The sequence below is a fragment of the Elgaria multicarinata genome, chromosome 1 (assembly GCF_023053635.1).
Source record: "Elgaria multicarinata webbii isolate HBS135686 ecotype San Diego chromosome 1, rElgMul1.1.pri, whole genome shotgun sequence".
Lineage (NCBI taxonomy): Eukaryota > Metazoa > Chordata > Lepidosauria > Squamata > Anguidae > Elgaria > Elgaria multicarinata.
In genome coordinates, this window is record NC_086171.1 from 182240593 (window position 1) to 182260583 (window position 19991).

Consider the following 19991-nt stretch of genomic DNA (forward strand, 5'->3'; position numbering starts at 1 on the left):
CATAGCTAAAATATTCATCCACAGCTGGAGAGATCAAAGCAAAGAGAGAGAAACAGAGGTGACCAGGATGCCCAGCAAAATCCAGAATGCTGCCTAGCAGTGCCCAGGAACAATGCACAATAAATAACCAGCTTCATTTGAGCATGAAAAACAAGTATCGCTTCTGGTTCCCAAGTCTATGCATGTGAATGACAGCTGGCTACATGAAAATGACCACCCAGCTTCATAGACATGAAAGGGGGACGGAAGAAGATCTGTAGTAGGACCTGGTTCATCTGCCTGAGCTAGACCCGATTCCTTCTTCATCATACATTTTATGATGTTGACTTGTCCATCCACAAACAAGTTGGCCCTGTCAAGAGAGAACTCTTTGCCATCTACAATGTTTTGCCCTGGTTTACATGAAGATAATCATATTTCTATTTGGGCATGAATATTTTTTTAATCCTCGTCTTCATTTATTTCTTGCCCTCTTAAATCCTGACTACAAGCTCTTTACAGGTGCTCAAAAAAACATGGTCGATGTACACACATAGGTGTGTGCCACTTGACCTATGCACACTCACTGAACATGCCTTTTGGAATATCACTATGATTCTCCCTCACCCTGGTGATCAAACTCTGAAGGACTTGGTTGGGAGTGAACCATTCCAAAGTAAGCAAATGTACACAAAAGAAATGGATAAAGGTACAAGGCATCCAGGACTCATCTCAAATCACTTCTACTTAGATGTACAGTTTTATTGCCAGATAAACCTTGGACACCTGATGCAAAACATCTAGTAATTTGAGAATTTCTCTCTGTGCAGTTGGCCTATGCAATATACATTCATTCCCAGTGGAGCAGAAGCTAAAATATCCTCCATGGCCAAATACCATTTAGGGTTGCCATTTGACTTCTTCTAAGCCACGTCTGGCAGCTTTTCTGTCTCCCAACTAAGCTGATCATATATATTATAATGTTGTTATATTAAAAGTTAACACATTCAAAGAGGCAGTAACTATGATTTTGGGAAGGGGGGGGTAACCCTAACCTCAAAGGAAAGCCTGTGCACATATTATGCTACAATAAAACAAACAAATATAAGGTGCCAAAAAACCTTGAGTGCCAAGACCTGCATCAATGATGCAAATAAAGTATATATTTCTTGATGTGGCATCACTGATGTGGCATCATTGGAAGGAGCAATAACCCAGCCATTGACCAACTCTTTCAAACCTTTTTTAAAAAAATGAAAGCCAGTGGTTTTAGGATGCTGAATTCTGCCCTCAGTAGTACCCCAGTTTCCCTCCTTGCATGGCAGAATCACAGTGTGTGCACTTGAGGGCTCTACACAGAGGAATGTATTGTTTTCAGCACAACCCCCGCCCCTTCCAAGTTCTTCTGGGCAACCCTTTATGTCCATTCCATTCTCTATTGTTGCAAGAGCCTTCTTCGCATGATTATTTTCAGCCATACGGCTTTGCCTTCTTGTACTGAACACTTCAAAAACCTGAAAGCATTCAAAGAAAGCAGCGGCATATTCAGTCTGACGGCACCTTTCGCATTTTTCTTGTAAAGGCGCAGGTTTTTCAGAACTACAAAGCAAACTCTGGAGCCATCTGAAGGCTGACCTTAAGATGTAGCAATGATCAGAACAGCGATTTGATAAAGAGAGATCTCTTGCACCGGTACATTTGTTCCCCTCGTCTCTGCGGTGTATCTGCTTGGAGTACTAACAAGATCACCATGAGTGGAGCTGACACGGCTATGGCTAGGCAAAATGCTCCACACTGAGTATATTGGCACAGATACTCCCCTAGGGCTCATTCTCACCATGGCAGGTTAATGAAGTGGTAGATTTTCAAAAGGCATCAGCATCTTAGGTATATATGGGAAATCGTTTTTTGTTTTATGTGCTTGACATCAGATTTCAAATGGCATTATGCTAACTCTTGAGCACCCAAGTCTTTTTAAGAAGCCTAAAACTACCTTGTTGCATGTAGGGAAGATGTCAACATCTTTAGTTTTCCTGGCTGCCTCCACAACAACAACAGAAACAACAACACAGCCCTTTATCCTCTGTGATTTTGATGTCTTCTATGAACTTCCTTACTGACCAATTTGCTATATCGTATAGTGTGGGGGTAAAGCAATGTAGGTGTCATGTGAAAATCAAGGCATCGGGCCACAGTTCAACCAACAACAAATTTAGGTGTTTTTAGTTTTTGTTTTATCATTTGAAAAGCAGCAATTAAAACAGTTATTGTGATATTTCTAGGAGGTGGGGGTGCAGGGGACAGATTTTAAAATAGTCTTAGCTGGTAACCGCAAGAGCAATTAGAATATGAAAACAACATGACAAAAAAATGCATCCACCTAAACCTTGTCTGTTATTATTGTTACTGCCCGATAGCCAAATCTCTCTAGGTAGTTTTCAAAACATTAACACATAAAAAAAAGTTATAAAATAGAATATAAAAAGCAATGTAATGCAAAACAAAAACAAAAAAACAAACAGATTTAACATAATCAACACTTTAAAAAATCCCAGGACCAGTTAAAACCTTATCATATGCTGTCAAATGCCTGGGAGTAGAAGAAAGTCTTAACCCGGTGCAGAAAGGATGACAGTTGGCGCTGGGCAGACATTACTGGGGAGAGCATTCTAGAAGTAGGGGGCCACCACTGAAAAGGCTCTTTCCCTTTTTACCATCATCCAAAGCTCCCTTGGAGTAGGGTGACCATATTTGGGAAACCAAAAAAGAGGACACCTAGTGTGTGTGTGGGGGAAGCAGCTTTCTGAGTCCTGCAGAAAGTACGTTATTCCCCCGCCACCTTAAAGAACCCGATTGGAGTGGAGGAGGGGAAAGGATTTCATTCTGCACACCACCATCCACTCCAATTGGGGCCTTTTCTATAATGTCCATGAATGACCCACTTTCCCCTTTAAGACCTCAATTGGAGCTCGAGGTGGGGGAATGATGTGCCTCAAGAAAGCATGTCATTCCCTCCTGCCATGCTAATGGCAGCCTTAAAGAGGAAGGTGTGTCATTCCAGGACATTATTGAAAATTATAGAAAATCCCCCCTGACACCATGGAAAGAACAAAAACCAGGACAAATCCGGGGAAATCCTGACAGTTGGTCACCCTACCTTGGAGGAAACACCAGGAGGAGGGTCTCAGATGATGATCGCAGTGTACAGGTCTAACTGTTTCTCCACTTAAGCTGTCCTAGTAATAAAGCTTCAGTTCATCCTAGCCCCTTTGCTATGCATCTTTTAGTGTTTTTTGTTTTCAGCTAAGCTTCTTTTGAACCTGGAGTCTGGGTCCTCTGTTAAACTTTTCTTCCTGGATTCTTTCTTCAGATTTCTATCACTTTTTTGCTCCTTTGTCTGTTTGCCACTTTGACTTATATAAACTCCATTTCCCAATGCATAAGCCAATGAAATAGGTAGTAGCATTGCTAAGTGTATGGTTTCCGTACGGTTTCCTTTCTGCCCCTTGGGTTTCTATTTCCTGGGCTGGCCCTTGTACTTTTATAAACATTTGAATCCCTTGGAAAGAACAGCCTCTAAACGACAAAGAACCCAAATCTAAGCAGAAAGCAGCCATTCTATAACTAAAAACACCAAATGGTCAAACAGTTTCATTCCTTCACAAAGTGATTTCCAGATAAAGATCCAATAAAACTACTATTGTGAAGTACCTACAGTCAAACACCATTTTTTAAGAAAAATATATTATATTTTTATTCTACCCATCCTCCAAATAGCTTTGTGTGGCATGCATGGTTCTCTTTCCACTCATTTAATCATCACAACAACCCTGTGAGATAAGTTAGACTGAAAAGCAGTGGCTGGCCCAAGGTCATCCCGTGAGTTTTCTGGCTGAGTGGAGATTTGAACCCTAGACACTCCAGTTTTAACCTAACGCTTTAACCGCTATACCACATTGGCTGTCAACATGAGCTTCACTGAAATGAATAGGATCTGTAGGACTAGCATGTAATAGACAGAGTCCTAAAGCAGCAATACACAGGCCTTTCTGAGATTCTGTAGGGATACTTTGGAGACACTGGTTTGAAAACTGCCATTTGGACTTGGAGCCTAAAACCTACAGATTATAATTGGATGTTTGAAGAGCTCCATGTTAAACTGATGTAATGTTGCCAGATTAAATGGGTAACTGTGACTTTAACAGCTGTGAAGAAGAGGAACCTTTAACAAATTTGTTTTTTCCTGACTTTCTGCTATATTGGTAGAAGTGGCACCTGTAAAAAAAAAATCCCAGTCCAGGCCCAAAAGGAAACATACATAACACTAAGGACTTTTCAATGTGAGACTGTTAATCCACTGCATCTACTTTCGGTTTCATCACAGAATTGCAACCTGAACATTACATGAATAGCATTCCTTCCCTGCTTTTCTGCTACATAACCTCTAGGTGGTGCTTTGCTATAGTGGAATGGTGCCAATACAGAAGTGGACAAAGCATTTTCTTTTGCTTTCACAAATAGTTCTGCATTTTCCTACTCTAAAAAAAAAATTAGCTGAAAGTGCTCTTTAAAAACAGAAGCCAAACTGGGGGGTTACGATGTCATCTAAAGAACCTATAAACAACCATGAGTAGGAAATGATGAGCACACAAGAAATGCCTTGTGTAGAAAAACTCTAAACTCTTATTTTCTTTCTTTCTTTGTAACTATTTATTTGTCCAAATTTTGCTTAATGGTATTACTTACATACACAAACCTTTTAGTCTTTAAATTCAGCATGGTTTGAAGAGGGGAAAAGGAAACTTAAAGGAGAGGGAATGGGAACAGGGCAGGGGGGAGAAGGGAGGAAGTGTTTATTGTTTATATTTTACTGAATAATGAAAACAAAAGCTATTAAACTGTTAACAATAACAATAATAACAACAAGAAAAGCCCTCAGCATAAGTATTAAGGATGGAGGAGTTCTGCTACACATTCAGTTAGGGAACCTGTTCCACCCCACCCCACCCCCTTTTAGCTTTTAGGATTGGCATATAAAAATGAACAGGATGCATTTTACACTCCAGTAATGGTGGCACTATAAGCACAGTATAGATCCGGTTTAAATAATACAAACCTCTCTGCCAGTTCCTTTGTCCCCAGCAACCCTGCTACCTCCTCTAAACCTTCCTGCTGCTTAGCAGTAACACCTGCCACCATCTCTAAGGCCGTTTTTGTTCACAACATTCAGCACTCTCTCCAAAGAAGCGCACACACACACACACACACACACACACACACACACATCAAGGGATGCATCTGGGCACACAAGAAACATCATGCCCACAGCTACGGGAAGGTGCAGAAGACGTTGCCATGGAGGTAACGAGATCAAGCGGGTTTAGGAAGGAAGCAACGGCTAAGGAAGAAGGCAAGAGTACATTATCTTGCAGATGAGTCACTCGGCAACTTTCATAACCTCCCACTAGGACTGCTGGCTCTAGACCATGAATGGACTTGTACCTTGAACTATTGCATATAAAAAGGAAGATTTGACCACTTGCAGTGAGGCACACCTGGTGGGATATTCTCTTCTATGCAATTCTTAAAGATATGGGAGCCTTCCCTGGATTACAAGTTGGCAAATTCGCCGACCTCAGTGACGAAGAGCTTCTTTAAATGAGTTTTGTAGCAGGCTCGCTACTGGCCACTCACAGATGTTCGTGGATCATTCTGATAACACCGTCAGCGTCCTGTGCATCTCCTGCTCCATTTTCCTGTTTTAGTGCCAAAAATAAAACCTCATATATCCCGACTCTTCTGGGATATATTTGTCGGGTTTTCCTGCCGTGTGCAGGCAAAGTTGTGCTATAAAATGCCCACTGGAGAGTGATGTCCCATTCAACTGCATTGAGGCTGTGCAAGCCATGTCGTTGCTGCTTTCTCCCTTGTGTAATTACAGCTCATTGCAGAAGCAGAAGAGAAGCAGGAAGCAGAGACACAGTAAGGAAATGCTATTTTCCCCCAGCTGAAGGAGCTCTGATTAAAGCCTGAAGAGTTCAGTAAATTATGAATCAAGTTGTCATTTGCACCATTTAGCCTTTTAACCCCGTTATAACGCCATGCTGAATATTTAAACGAATAATAGATATTCATGTTGGTCTATTTTTTTAAAAAATCAATCAATCAATCAATCAATCAATCGAAAAGCCACAGTAGGGCAATACCTTTATTAGGAGCAACGAAAATGTCACAAAATCGTGATCAAGCTTTTGAGTTCTCCAGATCAGAGGTGGGCAATTTGCGGCCCTCCAGATATTTTGGACTACAACTCCCGTGAACCCTCACCATCAATTATATTTCAATGATGGGAGTTCTAGGCCAAAATGTTTGGAGGGTATCACAATGCTCATCCCTGTTCCGAATGGATGTCATCCATGTGAATACTGAATTCAATAAGAAACAAAGTGAAGGAGTTGTCAGAGAGGAAGAAAGGAGTGGAGGCAGGCATCAAGGTCTGTGCAGTTTGTGCCTTAAATTCTTCTGTATACTCAGCTCTTGACACTTTTGCTCTAATCTCCAAATGAACTAGCAAAAGCTCTAGTCCACATCACCTCTCATCTTGTCTTCTCCCTGGTCTTCCATTGTCAGATTTTGTCTACTCACATCTATCCAGCACTCAGCTACCAAAATTATTCCCTTCTCTCCTCATTCTGACCATTGTGACTACACTCTTTGAATCCCTTCACTGGTTTCCTGTCCACTTCCAGATCCTGCGCAAGCTTCTTGTCCTTCCCTTCAAAGCTCTCCATGGCTTTCCCCTCCGTTACCTTTCTGCTCTTATATCCTGGTACATCCTTTGATGTATCACTTGCTCAACCAATGCTCCCCATCCTCAGCTCTCCAAAGCTCTCCTATTCCCTGAAATCACTCTGCCTTTTCTCCCTTGCTTCCCCTTGTGCCTGACACTGCCTCCCAGAATGCCTTATTGCAACCACCTTCCTTACTTCCTTTAAGTTCCTCCTTGAAGTTCATCTTTTATAGGAAGTCTTTGGACTAAGCTTTTGTAACTAAGCCAAAGTCTTGTAATTGAAATAATCACGTAGAGCTTTTCTGCAAAAGGTTGTTTAATCGGGCATTATTCTGCTGTATTTACTTTTGGTTTCATCACAGAATTGAGATCCAAGCACTACATGAGAAACATTTTGTTTTCTGCTTTTCCACTACATAACCTCTAGGTGGCAGTGTGGAATAGTGGAATCATGCAAATACACAAGAAGAAATTGTGCTTTCTTTCACTTTCACAAGTAAATGCCACATTTCCCCTGCTCTAAAAAAAAGCTCACTGAGGCCAGATCTACACCAAGCAGGATATAACACTATCAAAGTGGTATGAAAGCGGTATATGGAGCCAGGATCTACACTACTGCTTTATATCGGTATTGAAGTGCACTGACAACTGTTGGGGCCCATGACACATGCCATATACCACTTTCATACCACTTTCATAGTGCTATATCGTGCTTGTAGATGTGGCATGCGCCCCAACAGTTGTCAGTGCACTTCAATACCGATATAAAGCTGTAGTGAACATCCTGCCTAAAAGTGCTGGTTAGACACAGAAGCAAAACTGGAGGGTCAAGTCATTGTCTATAGAACCCTTAAACAACCATGAGTAGGGAATGGTGAGCGCACGATAAAAGCCTCATGTAGAAAAGCCCTTATTTCCCCACGTTTACTTCTGTCTTCATCTCACCTCACGTTGTTACCCTGTGTCTCTTTTATATTGTAAGCCCCTAGGTGCATGGAACTGTCAAATCTGTCTTGTGTAAAGCACCATGTACACAGAAGCTATATCAACTAGTGTCATAATAATAATGACACTTTCTTTTTCTCCTATTGCCTCTTATCAAACAAGTTTTGCAAGTTTTTGAAACAATACAAAACCTGCAGTATCTATTTAATGGCAGTAAATGTAGGATGAGTGTACACATCATAAGGAGTGATCTCTCTTTCAAACTAACTTCAGCTAAAAAAAACCCTGCATCTCAACTATTATGAGGAATATTAGGAATATGCTGCATCATTAGAACAGATCAAACAGGCTGTATGTAAATATTTTAGCATGCTAACTATGCAAGGACCAGCAGACATTACTTTATGTTTGTCCCTTGGCTATACTTCTAAAGTTCTCTGAACTTGGGGAATGGATTTACTCTCATGTATGTAGAACTTCGTGAATCTGTGGGGGAAATGTTCCATTCTGTTTGGATCCATTTTCAGTGCTTACTGACCTTGTTCATATGTACTAAGTCTTGCTAATTACCTGTGTATTAAAGATTATGTCTCATTTCTGTTACACATGCAGTCCGCTGTCCACATTAAAATCTCAGTCTTATTTGAACTTGTGTGCACATGTATGTTTATGTAACATGGACACATGCTCAACATTTAGTCCAAAATACCGACTTTTACTCTCCGAGAAACTCTTAACTGCTTAAGTAGCAAATATAATTTGCATTATGGCAGGGTTGTTAGCCAAAATTCAAGATGTTCAGAGCTAATTAGCGAGATAATTATGCAGACTGATTAATTGCTACAAAGCAGAGTGCTTTCATTGTACAGGCTTCATTAACTATGACTGAGCCAAGCTGATGAGCTCCGGTGAAATCTAGCAGCTTCTGAAGTCACACTTCCTGTTAAAGCTTCCCTTTCCCCTCCCTGCCCCTCCATACCTCACCCCGTGTTTTAAGCAGGTGCAGCATGGATAGACAGGCTGAGGCCTTTGTATGCCTCACCTGGAAGCATCCTGAGGCCCATTTCCCCTCAACCCCCACCCCGTATGCAGGCTATTGACAGCAGACAGGGATGGCACCACATGACAGTGCCAAAGGAAGAGCAGGCAGCTGGGTGACCAAGGTTCAAGCTGGGAAGGCTTCAGCTGGAAGTGATGGGCATAGTAGGGAAGGAAGACGTAGGATGTACTCCGCTGGAGCTCTTCTGCAACCTACTCTCTCTGTGTGGAGGGAGTACGACTGCAAAGCTGTGTATAGGAACATCATTTTGATACTCTGCTATGGCCAACCAGTAGGCTGGTCCCTTACACATCACCAAAACAGAGGGCAAAAGAGGACATAGATCTGTGTATGCTACCTAGAGATGGAAATCTAGAAATAATGACTATAATTTAAAAAGGTCAATTCATCTCGCCCTAGTGGGAATGATGGTGACCACGTAACCTGTGTGTCTGATGCTCAGTCTGTTGTCCAGGTACAGCTAACTGTGGACAGGCAGCATCAAGGCCTCTGCTTCCCTTCTGATAGTTCTTTATCTTTAAAATGGGCTTGGACTAGACAGTTGTTCAAATGAAGATGCTTTCAAATAAGCAAATAACAGTCCTTCAAATAGAGGATTGTCCCCTGTAAAATAGGACACATGACCCCCACCCACCCACCAACAAGCCAGTAATTATTGGTCAGAGCCCTAAAAACTTTGTTCTGTCATATAACCAGTTCTAGGATATGTTGAAAAGCCTGTAGATTCCTCACAGGCTTTTCTCAGAATCCAGCAGATTCAGCCACATTCCATCAGTCAAAATCTATCCTGGCTCTACCGTAACCGAGTAACTCTGTTCTGGCTCTGCCTGCTGTGGTGTCTGAGCGCCAAATGAGTGCATGTCATGCCCCAGTAAAGATTAAGGCCCTTATTGGTGCGATGTGTGTGTGTGTTTTCTGAATTCTCTGGAAATTGTACATTTCCTCCCCACTTTCCGGAGGCTCCAGAAATCATACCTCCCCCTTTTGCGCCAATGGTGGCCACCATTAGCACAGAGATGGGGGGGGAAGAGCAGGTGGTTGCCAAGGGCTCGTGGGGGCTTGCGAGCCTCCCAAGGGGTCAGCTGAGGCTCACACGGCCCAGCTCATTGGGATGGAACGTGCGAGTGTCTGGGCGAGTGCTTGCCAGGTGGACGTCGGCTGATTTCAGTAGTCCCTAATTTGGAGCGTTATCTCTGGTCAGTCCTCTATTTGAAGGTGTCCTGTATTTGACAGACTATCCTGTCTAAGTCCAGTTTCAAGGCAAAGTCATAGTCGTTTTATTTGTGTAGCACATTTTCCCGCAGTACCTTGTGCTCAAAGCAGTTCACAAAAACATACAAATACAACAAATATAATTCTAATACAACAATAGCTTAATAACAGTTCGTTTAAAATGTATCAAAAATTTAAATAACCTCAAGGCATGCCAATTGTTAACAATATCCCGTACCAACGATAGGAATGTTATGCTCACATTAAACAATTCCTGAAACAGTTGATAAAGAACCCTAAGGGGGCTGCGTCTTGATGTGGTGCATCAATAGCAACTGGATGACAGACTGAGCAAAGCACACTGGTCACAGTCTCCCACGCTATGGCGAGACTGTATTTCTATTTAAATTATAGTCATATAAATTTGCATGTATACCTGTGAATCAGCATTTGCAGATGTTATGTAAACTGGTGTCCCCTCCTGTCGTCTTTGTGGGAGATGCATTTTTCCTCTTTTCTGGCAATGCGTAAGTGGCCACACTTTCCCAAGGGCCTGTGTTCTTTAACTCAGAAGTTGGTGACCCTGAAGTTCCCAGCTGTTTACCTGCTTCCTATACCTTTCAAGAAGGAGATGTTCCACTAAATGAGAAACCTTTCCCAGAAGAAGTGCACATCTTTCCAATTGATGTGCCCACGATTTATTGCCAGCATCGTAAGTAAAATTGTTAATTGCTGCATGTTGTCTATCCTTCGTTTGCTTATACTGAACAGGCATTCCAAGCAGTTTCCAGGAAAAGAGTGCTGTATTCAATTTTCCCTTGGCACAAATAATTTATAAAGGAGCATGCTTTGATAGCACATCTTTGTAGCAATTGATGCTTGATTGGTAAGTCTAACGACATTAACTGTTTCCAAAGGAGATCTGTCCTAGAATAAGATTTGTGCTCCATCAAAGAATCGACACAACTAAGCTGAAATATCTGACTCCTTAACATTTTATGAGCTTTGATTTTGTGCAAGCAGCCACAGGGCTTTGAGTGAGTGTCTGCACGGTAGAAAATAGGAGAACTGATCACCAGACGCAAAAGACTGATTCGATTGCTTAAACATATCAGTAGGTTTCTTCCCTGTGCCCACAAATGGAGTTGCTCTGAGCTCTCTGAAACATTCAGTACTTATGATGCTTACAGTGCAAATCTGTGCTTATTTACTTGAAAGTAAATCCCATTGCATTCTATGGGGGGGGGGATTAGTGTGCATGGAATTGTAAGCTTACAAGCATCCAGCCTTTCTTTCAGATTGTTTTCCATTCTTAAATTTATGAGACATGCTGTGTGCATAATGGTTGGGTAATACTTGCCAATCAGTGTTAAATTTTATAAATGAACAGCAAATATGTTTTCAAGCTTTTCCCATAAAGCAGCCATTGTTTTTTCAATATCAATGCAGAAGTGGGGGGGGGGCTTTAGTTTTCATTTTCAACCCATCATTTCTATCCCGATATGTTAGGGCAGTAAAATTTTAAGGCCTGCTAGTGAAAATTTCCATCCCAGATGTTGTATCATTGATTGATTAAAAATGAACTTTTGATTCTATTTCAGAAAAATACATTTTCCCCCATCAGGAATCACGCCCCCTCCACATGATCAAACAATATGAGCACAGGGAGGGGTCCCACAGCTTCCATCCCTGCAAGGGTGGTCACATACATCTCCAAAATGAGGACATGCATCACCAAAGAAGAGGGCAAAAGAGGCCATCATCTGCATAAAATATGCACATGCTAATTGATACATTATGTATATAATTACTATAGATTAAATAGAAAAAAACCCCCAATATATTACACATCAGTCAGGAATACTGTGACCAGTTGGCCTATGTGTGCCCACCTGCACTTGCTCACTTCCACACATACATGGCGAGTCTTGGGTTATGGCCACCATAACCCACTGGGTCATGGCCACAATAATCCCCCCCCAACCTTTGCATGTTGACTAAGAAAGTCTGAAGGGGCAATCTTTGTGCGTTCCGTTGAACACACATAAAGTCATCTACATAATTCGGGAGCATGCACAATCCTGGTCCCTGATTATGGGGACCATTCTAGTTTCCCCTTCAGACCTTTCCACTCAATGTGTGAAACCAGTGGGGACAGTGACACTGGGGACAATGAAAGTGTGACCCCCTCTGTGCATTGTTCAAATGACATGCATGCGGGAATAACATCTGAAGGTTGGGTTTTTTTTGGGGGGGGCTAACTCATTTATCTGAGTTAGAAATATGTTGCAACACTGAAAACTATAATGTTATGAGCAATTTTATCAAATGAATAATGTTCCTTATCTTTTTAAATTATTTTAAAATCCCCATCCTAGATGACAGATGCTATATTATTTCTTCTTTCAAACTGACCTCTTCATATTAACATCATCTAAGTTTCCAAAATCATTCACTTTTGGACCCCATAAGGAGAAATTGGTTTTGAGTAGACAAGTACATATAGATCTGTATCACTATTACGCAATAGCTTTTAGTTGTTTGGGTTTTATTTTGATTTTTTTAGGTATGTACATTTTTTTAAAATTAAAAATGTAAGGCGGGTCTCTTTTTTATACTGAAAGGTAGCATGCAAATCCAATAAATAAATTGTATCAGTGACATTAATCAGGCATAATGCTTCACACACTTTCTAAGTGCTATGCAACCCTTATTCACTGCCACAGTATTGGCTCATGCAGGTGATCAACTGGCAGGAAAAGTGGAGCGTGCGAGGTGGGAACTCATGCAGCTGCATGGGCTGTGATGTGTCAATCAACTTCCAGGAATGAATTAACTTGAAAATAAACCTCGATTTCAGTGGTACAGGAAGATCATTTTAGACTCAAGACTTAATAGTTTTAAGTTCCCCATCTTTAAATAGCACTGTATATTACTTCACTTACTTCAAAATAGGGTAAACCGGTGCTACTGCATTTGGGGGCCATCGTGCTCCTTCTACTGAGTGCGACCCTTAGACTTCTGCCCCAGAGTCTGAACCTGATGGCACCCTGTGGAGGCCGGTGACTCCAATGTCAGTGAAGTGGTGAATCCGCTCCAGGTTTCAGTCAGAACTCTAAAGGAGCTCTCCTAGGTGCTTGTTCATCAAAGATAGCTCTTTCAGAGTTCTGACTGAAACCCGGAGTGGATTCACCATTCCACTAACATTGGAGCTTCCGGACTCCACTGATGGCACCACTGCTCGCTTCTTCAAAAAAATCATTATGTTATTTCTTCCTTCCAACCTTAGTCTTGTAACATATGATTTGGCCCTTATGGTGCACCCCCTCCTCCGCTACACACACTCACACACACACACTGATAATTGTGTGAACAGGTAGCGATCAGTCAGTGCATCACTTCCTATTTTTCTCATTTAAAAAATGGCACTCATTAAGGAAATATAAACTACTATGTAGAAGTGGTCCACAAAAGCTTCTGCCATAAATGTATGAGTCTTTAAGGCACTATAAGATCCTCTGTCGTATAGCAGACTAATAGGATTGCTCCTCTAGAAATGATGCTATGTTAAATCTCACCTTAAACCTTTTCCATGCCATTGTCTTGTCCTTCCTCTTTCAGCACTAGATCCTTTTAAATACACGCACTAATCAGTTTGCACTGTTTGGTCATTCACCCAGATGTTTTGGTCATTTAAACTACTCATTTCTTTAGTAGACGCTACATCCAGGTACTCCATGATGCCTTAACTTTTTATTTATTTATTTATTTATTTATTTATTTATTTAGTTTTAGCTAAGCTCATGATTCCACGAGAAAGAAACACACAAAAATTAATGGCAAGTTTGTGAGGGACAATGAATGGAGCTGAAATGTAATTCAGCAGTAATGCTTTAAATGCTGTGAGCTTTCGTTCCCAGTTTAGAGAGAGGAAACCTCTTGATTTCCCCAAGACCACATGATCCCTTTGTAGAGGCAGGACGTGAATGAACCCAACTCTTTCAGATCCTGTCCCAAAATTCTATGCTGGAATACATTTCTGTCTCCCTGTCACTCAAAGGCTGCATTTTCTGTATGCGCACCTACACACATTTCTCTGAAGCATTTCCGTGCAGGAACACAAGGAGTTTTACTCGCCTTGCTTCCTGGGACTTAGTAAGTTTCTAGAATCGGACCTCTAGGCACACCACTAAAGGTGTGTTTTGCACACGACAAAGTGTGCAATTCAGAAACCTGGAAATACGAATCCGACGTGCCATTTAAATATATATGTGACTTCTCTTCTGACTTCTCCCAACCACTCTGATTTCACCCATAGGGAAAACATGCACCGTGTCGCTACTTACATCATGGAAGATGGCCAGTCCCTTGCCATAGTGCTGCGGGCTCTCGGTGGATTTGTAAGCATGCTTGCCAGAGAGCAAGCACATTGTCAGCATCTCTGTACATGCCATCATCTTCTCACTGAGGATTGCCGGGCTCTTCTTTCACAGTCACAGGAAGGCTGGCCCCTCGGATTCCCTGCTGGCCAAATTGCCTGCCACACTGGATGCCCGGGATGCAGTGAGTGACAGTGACCGAGGCTGCTCTGCAGTAGTAGGGAACGGCAACTACTGTACACTGAAGAGATGCTCTTGCCAGCCTCCAGGCAACTTTCAGTGTGTGTGTCTCAATCCCCTCCTCTAGGCTGCACCAATTGGTCAGGATTTTTGATGGGCAGGTTTTGTTCTTCGAGTCTCTCGTCATCAGCTTGGAGCAGCAGACTCAGCAAGAGATTCCTCTTGAGAGAGGAGGATTGACTTCAAGGGTGGCAGGCTGAGCTCCTGTTAGCGGGAGTGCACAGATCCTCGTCACCATTCACGCCACTTCTCACGCTGGAGGGTAAATTGACATGCAGGAAAGGATTCTGGTAGGAGAAAAGTTTCCAGAAGGAAAATGACAGGGGGAAGGCTGAAGGAGTTGGGGAGGAAATTAAGGGGGACGGTGTTCAACTCTTAACATAAGAACAGAAGCAGTGCCCTGCTGGATCAGACCGAGGGTCCATCTAGTCCAGCACTCTGTTCACACAGTGGCTAATCAGCTGTCGACCAGGGACTTAAGAAAGCAGGAGTTTGTGCAACAGCACCCTCCCATCCATGTTCCCCAGCAACTGGTGCACATGGGCTTACTGCCTCGGATACTGGAGGTAGCACATAACCATCAGGGCTGGTAGCTATTGATAGCCTTTTCCTCCAGGAATTTGTCCAACCCCCTTTTAAAGCCATCCAAATTGGTGGCCATCACTACATCTTGTGGTAGTGAGTTCCGTAATTTAACTATGCGCTGTGTGAAGGAGTACTTCCTTTTATTTGTCCTGAATCTCCCACTAATCAGCTTCATGGGATGAGCCCGGGTTCTAGTATTTTGAGAGAGAGAGAAAAATATCTCCCTATCCATATTCTCCATACCATGCATAATTTTGTACACCTCTATCATGTCTCCCCTCAGCCTTCTCTTCTCCAAGCTAAACAATCCTAGCTAATGTAACCTCCCCTCATAGGGGAGATGCACCAGCCTCTTAATCATTTTAGTTGCCCTTTTCTGCACTTTTTCCAGCTCTATAATATCCTTTTTTAGGTGTGGTGACCAGAACTGTACTCAGTATTCTAAGTGTGGTCGCACCATAGATTTGTATAAGGGCAGTATGATACTGGCCGTTTTATTCTCAATTCCTTTTCTTATAATGCCTAACAAGGAGTTTGCCTTCTTTACAGCAGCTGCACACTGGGCGGACATTTTCATCAAGCTGTCCACCACAATCCCAAGATCTCTTTCTTGTTCGGTCACTGCCAGATCAGATCCCATTAGGTTATACTGGAAGTTGGGATTTTTTGCCGCAACGTGCATCACCTTACACTTGCTTACATTGAACTGCATCTGCCATTTGGACACCCACTCTCCCAGCTTGGAGAGATTCCTTTGGAGCTCTTCACAATCCCTTTGTGTTTTAACAATCTTAAATAATTTGGTGTCGTTGGCAAACTTCACCACTTGACTGCTCACTCCTAATTCCAGATCATATATGAACAAGTTGAAAAGAATTGGTCCCAATACTGATAACTGTGGGACCCCACTATTTACTTCTCTCCATCAGGATAATTGACCATTTATTCCTACTCTCTGCTTTCAATTTTTTAACCAGTTACTGATCCATAAGAGGACCTCTTGTTTTATTTCATGACTCTTTGGAAAAGATGCCAGAAGAAAAGTGCAGGGGACTTACAGATCTTTGACCAAGAAATCACGGAGTTGTGTGGTTGGCCTTGGATTGCCAAGACATGGTGTGATTTTCTTAGATGACATGCCAGGCTTCGCTATTTGTGGAGGGGAGCTCCACTTGTCCAGCTGGATGAGTCCTAGAGCAGTCTGGGTATGCACTTGTGGTGCATACCAAGCCTGTGGAATGCTTGCTTGCATGCAATGCCTTCCATATCCTTGTGGTGGGTCATAAGGCAGTACTTTTGGTATATAGGTGGAGCATCTTGCTCAGGTTCAGATCCCCGAGCATAAATGTACTATGATAAAGTCCTCCGTGGTATTCTGTATACAACATTCTCAGGCGGTGAACAACCTCTTCATTTCCCTCCCAGTATCTTACACTAGCAGACACTGAATTTCTCAACAAAGACAGCCAGATTGTAACAGAAGTGTATGATTGCCACAGCAAAGTAACAGGCGGGCTGTTTCTCAAAGCAGATTGGCCCTATCCTTTGGGGGACGTGGTCTCAAGATATTCTCAAGATCGCTCAGCACAGTTTGTATTAACCTCACATACTTAAAAAGTCACACACAAATTGTGAGAAAGGAATTGTTTCTACCTTTCTCATGGGAGGATTTTCAAGCAATCATGTTTAATTGCTCCTTAGGGTAGCTCTGAGGGCATCGGGTTGCGGACACCTGCTCTAGATGAAGCTTTTGTTGTGCAGTCACCTTGCCTCAAGCACAGGATTTTAGGAGGGGCCCAGACATCATCTTCCATTCATAACCCTCCCACGTTTTCTCACTGTCTTTCTTCTTATCATGGAAAATCCATTAATGAAGGGAAGATGGAAAAAGTGCACAATGCCATATGATTAGTAGGGCTAGGAGCTTGCCAACTGGAAGCACTCTTATACTCTAGATCAGTCTTCCCCATCCAGGTACCCTGCAGAAGATGTGCTAGAGTACAACTCCCAGCATTCCCCAACTAGCATGGCTGATTTGGGTGCTGGGAGTTGTAGGGCATCTCTACACTAAAGAGCTATATGCTTCCTGCTTCTTTCATGGGATTGTAATGGGGTGCTTTACACAGGTGGCGAGGGGTGACCATGTGGTTTGAGTTGCTGACCACATGGCCTGTAATAGAAAATTTCTCCTCCTCAAGTTCATAAACTTGAGTGGGACAGCATCCTCTAGTGGCACAACTTCGGCTATGCGCATTAGGAAATCCTGCAGGGTTTTTTAAAGAATGGGATAACAGAGGGGAAGTGTGGGAGATGTGCAGGAGGTTTTCAACATCATCTAAAAGACCCACCAACTTCTGTGAGTGGCCAGTCGCTAGCATGCCATATATCGCTGGTGCAGAGATGCTTATAGTCCAACGTATCTGGAGAGCACAAATTGGGAAAGGCTGCTCTAGAGGAATTATGTTTGGAATGTTCCCAAGATCAGTAACATAGGTGAGCATCACCACGAGGTTCTTCAAAAGTGCTTGGAAGTGGTGGTGGTGGTCCTTGAACCATGTGTTGAATCCTCCTGAAGAAAAAGGACACTAACACTTGTTAACGGCTATCTAACACAAATGGGAACAGCAAAACAAAACTTTAGGTCCTTGACAAATTGTTTCCCATGTAGTGCAGCACTTCAATAAACACTTATTTTTTCACAGTTCTAGTTCCAGCTGCTCTTACAACAACAACCATATGGACCAGTTACAGGAAATTATGGAGGGTGTTTCTCCTACCGTGTGGCTGCTTTTTCTTCTTCCCAGCATCCAGCTCTTGTTTTTGTTATGACAAGAGCAGCAACAAGAGCATCTCATGCACCCAACGCTGTTCCCTCGGGACAAATGAACCTTCGAGTGTTTTGGGAATATCAATTAACCCAGGCCGACCACTGACAAAAGTCAAATCCCCCTGTGGCCATCAGACGACTCGCAGCAATAATCCCAGGGGTAAACCAGCATCAAATCAACCTAAAGCCCTGTGGCCCATGGAGAAACAAAAGCCTTAACTATGGAATAGGAGCTCTTGCTTTTGCCAAGAAGTTTTGGCAGGGGCATGTTGTTTTGAATGTATGTACCAGGAGACAACTGTTTCTGAAAAGCTGTCAAACTACTTTTTGCCAGGTAAGTGTTTGTGTGAGAGAATGCCCCCCCCCCACCCAATTGTTTTTCCTTTCTTTTGGCCACAGAGACTGCCAGCGAAACACAAAGCAAAATATGACATGGCATTTCCAAAAGAACACAATTTTGCAATTTAGCTGGATACACTGCTGGGATGAAATAACCTCCTCCCCCCCCTCGCGCACACACTGCGCAACTATGCCTTTATCATTTAAATCTGGGATGGAAGCCATCTGTAGCCTGTGACCGACTCCTAAATTCCACAAAGACCAGCAGCGCCCCCTAGAGTGTAAGCAATCACGCCACCCCTCTGGAAGTCTGCAACAAAGAGATATTTTTCCTTTTACTTTCCAATATATATTCTAAGTTTAGTAGGGTGACCATATGAAAAGGAGGACAGGACTCCTGCATCATTAACAGTTGTATAGAAAAGGGAATTTCAGCAGGTGTCATTTGTATACATTTAATTGTGAAGGTGAAAGAAACTAGGGCTGTGCACGGACCCCCCTGAACTGCTTCGTGGCCCGATCCAGAACTTCTGGATCGGGCCTGAACTGCTTTGGGTCGATCCGCCCATCCGCCCCTCCGCGGAGTGAGATCTGGCGGGGCAGATCAAGATTTTGCCCCCCTCTTACCCACTTACTTGCCTCCGCAGTGGACAGCAGAGGCAGGTAAGTGGGGAAGGAGGGGGCAAAATGGGGGCCAAATAAGCCTCCTCCCCCTTACCTGTGTCCGTCGCAGTTGGTCGCGGGCTTCAATTGAGGCCCCAGCTTGAACCTGGAAGAGAAGGCCATGGCCTCTTCCGGCTTGAAGCCAGGGCCTCAATTGAAGCCCGCGATGAACACAGGTAAGCCCCCCTCTCCCCTGCCCCCTTACCTGGCTCTGCTGCTGTTACCGCACAGACTGAGGTGGCGGCAGAGCCAGGTAAGCGAAAATCCCCCCCACCCCCTTACTTGTCCCGTTGTGGTCCATCGCGGGCTTCAACTGAGGGCCAGGTCTCAAAGCAGAAGCAGGCCCGCTTTGAGGCCTGGCCCTCAGTTGAAGCCCACAACGGACCGCGATGGATGCAGGTAAGCCCCTCTCCCTCTGCCCCCTTACCTGGCTCCGCTGCTGTCACCGCATGGACAGTGGCGGCGGCAGAGCCAGGTAAGCCAACTCCCGCCCTATCCCCTTACCTGTGTCCGTCGCGGGCTTCAATTGAGGCCCCGGCTGCAAGCCAGAAGAGAAGGCTGTGGCCTCTTCCAGCTTGAAGCCGGGGCCTCAATTGAAGCCCGCGATGGGCACAGGTAATCCCCCCCTTACCTGGCTCCATTGCCATTGCCGCACAGACTGCGGTGGTGGCGGGGCACCAGGTGAGTCCCCCTCCCCCCCACTTACCTGCGTCCAGAGCTCCAGATCGAGGTGAAACACTTTGCCTTGATCCACAGCCCCCCCAATCCGATTCATCTCCACCTTTGTCGGAGGCGAATCAGGCCACTCTGCTATCGCTTCTACGAACTGAAGCAAAGCGGAGCACAACCCTAAAAGAAAGCACCTTTTCACTTGTGTGTTGCTGTGCTGGTCTATGACCGAAAGAAACAAACAAACAAAATCACTTTTCTGCTATACCCCAATGCCACCAAGAGGTTATGTCATGGAAAAGT

The 19991-nt window shown here is 43.5% G+C and overlaps 1 protein-coding gene across 1 annotated transcript in view; it reads right to left on the reverse strand.

The window, feature by feature from the left end:
* The window catches only part of NECAB3 (N-terminal EF-hand calcium binding protein 3), a 105378-nt gene extending 90793 nt beyond the window's left edge, over positions 1–14585 (reverse strand). Inside the window, exon 1 of the mRNA XM_063119908.1 lies at positions 14333–14585. Coding sequence (XP_062975978.1) covers positions 14333–14443 — 111 coding nt within the window. The 5' untranslated portion in view covers positions 14444–14585. The remainder of the gene's footprint in view (positions 1–14332) is intronic.
* Positions 14586–19991: the final 5406 nt, after the last annotated feature.